This window comes from Notothenia coriiceps, unplaced genomic scaffold (assembly GCF_000735185.1).
Source record: "Notothenia coriiceps isolate Sejong01 unplaced genomic scaffold, NC01 NC01_scaffold00015984, whole genome shotgun sequence".
Taxonomy (NCBI): domain Eukaryota; kingdom Metazoa; phylum Chordata; class Actinopteri; order Perciformes; family Nototheniidae; genus Notothenia; species Notothenia coriiceps.
The window spans coordinates 45,253-52,024 of NW_011348685.1; the positions used below are offsets into that span (position 1 = coordinate 45,253).

The 6,772-nt window shown below is 40.2% G+C and overlaps 1 protein-coding gene across 1 annotated transcript; it reads left to right on the forward strand.

The window, feature by feature from the left end:
• The first annotated feature begins 1,702 nt into the window (after positions 1–1,702).
• agr2 (anterior gradient 2) lies at positions 1,703–4,204 on the forward strand. Its single transcript, XM_010775726.1, has 8 exons — positions 1,703–1,789; positions 2,299–2,420; positions 2,511–2,574; positions 2,660–2,712; positions 2,890–2,966; positions 3,410–3,473; positions 3,811–3,894; positions 3,972–4,204. Exons 2-8 carry the CDS (start codon positions 2,312–2,314, stop codon positions 4,019–4,021), a joined length of 501 nt encoding a protein of 166 aa, XP_010774028.1. The 5' UTR covers positions 1,703–1,789; positions 2,299–2,311; the 3' UTR covers positions 4,022–4,204.
• The last annotated feature ends 2,568 nt before the right edge of the window (positions 4,205–6,772 follow it).

Below are 6,772 nucleotides of genomic sequence, written 5' to 3' on the forward strand. Positions count from 1 at the left end.
TTATCAAGCAATAATAGATGACGGTAAATGAACTTTTATTTACTCTCTGTTATTGCATGTTACATGAGTATAGGATATGTGGTGTACTTGTGCCTGGTATAAAGAAAAACAGCTGACAAGTGAAAACTGAACTGTAAGGCCTTGAAGACGTACCTTTATTTTTGTTAATCATTAATAATGGTAAGGCTACGTACCCTGTGCAACCTTCAACACCAATAACAAAGTGATGAACCAAATATTGGTAATGAATTGGTAAAGCTCACCAACACGCTTTTTGGGCATGCGTTCATTGAGTGTAACAATTAATAAGCATTTTTTAAGCATTTTGGCTGGTTAGAAAAGTTGAATTCCATTAAACGCGTGGCTAACGACGCAAAGTCGCATTGAAAAATAAGAAGCAGATTCTTAATTTCAAGAAGACACAACATCGAAAGCATGCGTAATCAGCATTAGATAATACAGGTTTAGTCGATCCCTTGGTGTTCTCCGCTGATCTCCACCTTCCACTGCGAAGCAGCTGTCCCTTCGTTGGTAATGCGCCCAGTGAGCAGAGAGGTGATGAGCGTGCAAGCCGAGAGCAGCTCCACAGTGCTAACAGCAGCATGTTAGCGGCGACGGCGGGTCAGCGGCGAAGGCGGGGCCGCGGGCACAGGGGGGAGGGCGGAGCCGCGCCCCCCCCGCCCCCCCTGCTGCCAGGATACAGGAAAGCTGAGAGCTGTCAGCTAGGAGAGCTACTGCTAACCAACACCATGTAGCACAAATCCTGCTGCAGGATACAGGAAACTGAGATTCAGCTCAGGCACAAAACACCTGACAAATTCCCTGAGAGCACAACTTTAGATCCTATAATCTTCTAATCGGCAAGTTTTCGAAACATGTCTTATATATTATGGTCCTTGTCTGGTTATTGTAATCATTAATAATATATGTTATGCAGGTGTTATGAAACTTGGATGTCAAACTTTTTCATCCTTATGACTGAACCACTGTGTTGACTTTGCATTCAGTTGCACCTTTGTGTCTGAGCCAATCCCATGCAGCCTAATCATCACTAATGTGCTGACTGGTCCTTGGGCCAAAGCCAAGCATCCCTTCGTTCCAAAAGCTATCCCACAAAGATGAATTCAGCTGATTATTAATTATCCAGCACAGTGTCCAAATTGCCTCAAAATGTATATAAAGATGTATAAACCCAGACTGAGCCGCTCATTCGTGTTTGCAGAAAACTGACTATTTGTTTCTGACAATTCCATTTAGAAATCTTTTAAGAGTGTGCTGCAGATGTGAACACATACATTAATGGTAGAACAGAGAAAATGCAGGTTATAACTTGCTATACTGTTCTGATACATTCAACAACTTCAGAAAGATTTCAATCTTAGTTAAAAATGTGTTTATAACTTGCATCTGGAAGAAGACAGACAACATAAAATGCCTTAAAGCTAAAGCTTATATTATGTACAATATGCCCTCCCTGTAATTATGACTTATGCTGATTTCTTCATGTATTCTAACTTAAATATTTAATAGTGTGATCTTACACCAAGATGTAATGGCATGGAAACTTCAAATCACACATTTTCTCAATGGAGTTTGGTTGGCAAACAGAAATACAATTTAAATCAACGTAGTATTCCGGTTAGGGGATGGTAAGAGGGCGGGACCACAGGGCAGCAGGTGTTTAAATACCAGGCAGGTGAGAGTGGAGGAACAGCAGATCCTGGAGCTGCGGCTGACACACACACACACACAAACACACACACACACACACCTGAGCCGTCGGAAACAGGTAAGACCCCGGGCAAACTCACTCTACAAATTGTTTTCACTTTCACGGCTGTGTAACTACAACCAAGTCATTTTAATGTGTGTATATATCCACGTCTCTGACTGTTACTCAAACCATAGGATGTAACTACTTTGTGATCACTTTTAATAACTTTATTTGGATGAATAGGCAAAGTGCAGGTTGGCATACTGCATCAGTGAATGCAGATGGAAAATAGCTAATAGCAAATTCTGGCATAAATCATCTGTTCTCTTTTGATGTATTTTCATGCATGGTCCCAGGTCAATCAAAACTACTTTTGGGACAACTTCCACGGTTAGAGTCTGATAGTCATACTTTTTTCGATGTTTCCTGTCCATTACATATTTCAACAAAGTCATCTTTTATAATAGTGATTTTTCTTTCTCACTACTTTTTTTATCAAAGGGAAGGAAGATAAAGTGTATGCCTTTCCTGACAAAATGCCACTTTATACTGTTTGACCTTTTACTCTTTCCATTTTGTTCCAGTAAGTCTATAAAGATGATCAAAGCTTTGTTGTCAGCACTCTTGGTCCTGGTGGCCGTGTCCTCCGCCTTTGGGAAATACATCCCCAAAACTGGGAAGAGGATCCCTCAGACTCTCTCCAGAGGTGCGTAGCATCATCTGAGCAAGTGAGAGTGAAAGAGAGTTTTATAAATGTTGAGTCGGTGAATTATCCATAATGTATCCATGTTGCCAGGTTGGGGTGATCAGCTGATCTGGGCGCAGACTTACGAAGAGGGTCTCTACTGGTCCAGGTCACGGTAAGAAAATAACAGTTATTAAAATGCTTTTCCTTTGACAGAGTTGATCTTTGATTCTGATGATTAATGGTATGACATGTTTCAGGAACAAGCCTCTGATGATCGTCTTTCACCTGGCGGACTGCCCACACAGCGCGGGTAAGTCTGACCCCGGATGTAGCACTTATCAATCTTATTCATCTCATTAATCACAGAAGAGAGCCCAACCTGTTTGAACAGCCAGCCGTCATGTGTTTGCTCAAGTGTGACGTCACATCCTGGTTGTACTTCAGGGTTGTGGAGTTTTAACTGTAACACAATGTGTTTCTCCTGCAGCACTGAAGAAGGTCATCGCTGAAGACAACGACATCCAGAAAAGGCTGGATGAGGACTTCATCATCCTCAATCTCATGGTAGGTTACATCAGACATCACTGCTTTAAGAGGGACATTCCACTGAATGTGTATGCAAGTTTCCAAATCTTTTTCTAACAACAATGTCAAACTCTGAGAACTTATAGGTTTGTATTCACTTTACTGTAAACTTGGTGTTTATCTAGTATATTTGATATGCATCACTAAACTAGCTACAATTAGCTTGAAACTTTTGTTTATTCAATAATTATCCAAAGTGAACAACCAACCTTTCATCACTTTGAAATGTAAATGTGTCTAAATTTGGATTGCTGCACATATATTAATGTGACATGAACTTTTTTAAACAGCCAGTGAGAATAACTCAAGACGGAAATACAAAAATATCATATAATAACTAACACTTTTCAACCATTGTTCCTGTGGCTCAGTCATTTGTTGACACATCTGTTTGATGATGTGTTTCTTTTTCTCTCCGACAGTATGAAACCACAGACAAACATCTCTCTCCTGATGGACAGTATGTTCCCAGAATCCTGTTTGTCGGTAAGAGCTGTCTTCCTATTAGCCTGTTATCCCGTTAGCATGTTAAGGTTGTGGATGAGGTTACTCAGCTTTTTCTGGTATAACTAAATCATTAAAGTCAAGGCAGTAAGTCATCCGGCTCCGACACGAAGCTGCTTTTGACCAACTTTGTCAGTTTAGTTAACTGTAAGTAGGTTTTTAGTATGCTAATAATGTTTGATTTATTAAAGCTAAGATTGCTTTGTACAGTAATAGCATCCAGCAGCGAAAGACATATTCCGATCCTTTACTCAAGAAAAGGTAGCAATGTATGACTTAAAGACTTAATTCAAATGAAAGTCCAATAATGTCTTTACAGACCCTTCAATGACGGTGAGGGCGGACATCAACGGACGCTACAGGAACCGCCTGTATGCCTACGAACCAGCTGACCTCACACTCCGTAAGTGCTAAGCTAACACACTGAGCTTCGTCTGTGTCCATGAATCAAAAATGTAATGTTTCCTGCCTCTCCCACAGTGAAGACCAACATGGATGCAGCTAAGAAGCTCCTGAAGTCTGAGCTGTGAGCCCAAGGAATCACATGCGGACCCTTCAGTTTACACGTGGAAAATTACGCACTGCAAAATTCCTTCTCTTCAACTTCACTTGTTTCCGCCTTAAATTCCCTTTCTGATCCTTCCCTTTATTAATATTATTGCTGTACATCCAGAATGTCTTTTAAATAAATATGGAACTGTTCATTCGTACAATATGGGTAATGCTTTTTCATTTGCCAACACATTGCAGGGAATGATAACACTCAAGAGTAAATATGAATAATAAACTAAAGAATAATGCTAACTTAGTGTGCTAATGCTACTACTACTACTAGTTAACAGGATAGGCTATAGATATATAATATAAATATATAATTCATGCACTGTTGTGCTAATACATCAATGAAATGTAATACTACAGATACTTATGCAGCAACTAAAATCCTGGATATGTTTATAACTTATTTGCCATATCATTGAATCCAGGCTATGATATAAGGGAAATATGAATGTAAAAGTCCCATCCTATATGGTGGTGCAGGGATCAGTCCTAAACTGGAACATTTGTTTATTTCAGCACTTCCGAAATCCCTTGTTGCGAAATCAATGTTTTTTTAACGTGGTTCATAAAAAACGACAGTAAACCCTAACGTATATGTGCCTGACGCTGTGTTAGCTAAGTGGCTAAATGACACTTATAAACATCACTTTAAACATTAGCCGCCTTTAGCTTAGCGGTGTTGTCGCCGGAGCTTATTTTCTGCAGTATTCCTAAATCAAATGAAAGAAATCCCATTGGCCTTGTCTTGGGAGGCTAACTTCCAGATTGACCTACAAAAAAAAGTCATGACTGCACACTATGAAATATTTGTTAAGCCTCAAAGCTAGTTTGCAGTAAGTGGTGGAGAGTTTAAGGATCTATATTCCATCAGTAAGGCCTGCAGGGAACATTAGTGTCTTCAAGGTTACCTGAGGGCAGTGGACACCATATATGACAGGAAGCAGTTTCCTGCTAAAGCATCCAGCTTTAGCTTCTTTTTTTTTTATCCAGTGCATCCTTCATTTGGGGTTGAGTGGAGTGAGCTGCTGCTCCACAATGTTCAGTGAGTCTCTAACAGTGGGTGTTTAGACTATATACACCTGATTAATAAATCCATTGCTAATATACAGCTATATAAACACATCGATTAGTACAGCTTTAAAAAGGCATCTTTAAATGTTCAGACTAAAAAAGAAACATAAGAAAAGTTCAATTTTTCATTGGCCCAGGAGTTCCTAATGGTACAGTAAGCCCACCAAATTCTGCAGGACGTATTCTAGACATGGCTTGAGCAAAAGCAAAGCAATCTGGGAAGTATGCCAAATTATTAATAATACAGTTGTTGTTCATTTGTTAAGCAGTATTGTTACGGTGTGTGTAGGAAGCAGGACGCAAATAAAGATTAAAGTGACAAAATAACTCCTTTATTTCAAGGGCTAAACTCTCTCACCGAGGAACAAGCCATATCACAAGACGAACCGGCAAAGACAGACAGAAAAAAAAGAACTTAAATACACACAAGACTAATCATACAAACAAGACACAGGTGAGGAGGGAGGAGAAAACACAGGGACACCAGGTGAACACAATCGGGTAAATTAGACACACCAGGGAAACTAACGACAGGGAACCACAGACAGATCTAAACAAGACAAAACACAACGCAGACAGAAAACCACAGACAGATCTAGACAAGACACAACACAGATAGAAAACCAAAGACAGATCTAGACAAAACAAAACACAACACAGACAGATCGTGACAAGTATTATCAGTATAGTGAACTCCAACAACAATCCACAGCTCATGGTTATCATTTTAACTTTGATTTGACCAACATAGTGTATATTTAAGTGAGTTAAGCAGTGAAAATGCTTTGGCAAGGAATTTGTTCATAGAGCACATTGTGTTCAGTGTGTGTGTGTGTGTTCCACATCCTGGATGGGCGGGTTTACACTGTCAGCACTGAAGGCTTGTTCCTGTTGCTAGGTTACTGAGGCTCTACGCAGACTGTTAGTAGGCTTGTTTGAGACAAGCGAGATCTGCGCAGACCTGCGCAATTTCGATCAACGTCTTGCTCGTGCGTTGCATGATGGTTAGTCATTTTGTCCGACTTGCTCTGGAGGCTCGCTCACATGAGACGTTGAAATCTCGCGGGACAAAGACGCCCGCAGCCTTGAGAGCGAGGCGCCGCAGTTCCTCTCCACGGGCTGCGGAGGCGAAATGCTTGATGGGAAACGACTCGCTGGTATCTCGAGCTGAGCGCTCATTGGTGGTTTGTACCCCGTGCTGCTGATGAAGCTCTCCAATTGGCTCGGCAAAAGTTTGTTGTTGTTTTGTGTCAGTTTTACGTCGCCACATCCTTTCACATTTTTCATCATTGTTCCACAATGTTTATCATCATGAAATTAATATATATATATGTTATACTATACTTGCACTGCTTACCGTTTTCATACTTGATATATCTTAGCATATTCATACACACTGTTCATGCTGCTCACAGGCTGCTGTGTATATCTAGTGTATTCATACCCCTCACTGTTTATTCATCATTCAATTACCGTCATTCTATATTTTATTCTGTAGATTGTGTACATTACTTTTCACTTTACTGCTTGTTGCACTCCTGGTTGGAAGCTAAACTGCATTTCGTTGTCTCAGTACCTGTAATCTGTTGCAATATCAATAAAGTTGAATCTAATCTTGAGCAGGAACAAATGTATTTACTTAGTACATA

Bases quoted from the DNA above. Each gene is read 5' to 3' on its own strand.
- agr2 (XM_010775726.1), top strand. From the start codon at position 2,312: ATGATCAAAGCTTTGTTGTCAGCACTCTTGGTCCTGGTGGCCGTGTCC. The intron at 2,575-2,659 runs GTAAGAAAATAA...GACATGTTTCAG, and splicing joins CTCTACTGGTCCAGGTCACG to GAACAAGCCTCTGATGATCG. The intron at 2,967-3,409 runs GTAGGTTACATC...TCTCTCCGACAG, and splicing joins TCATCATCCTCAATCTCATG to TATGAAACCACAGACAAACA.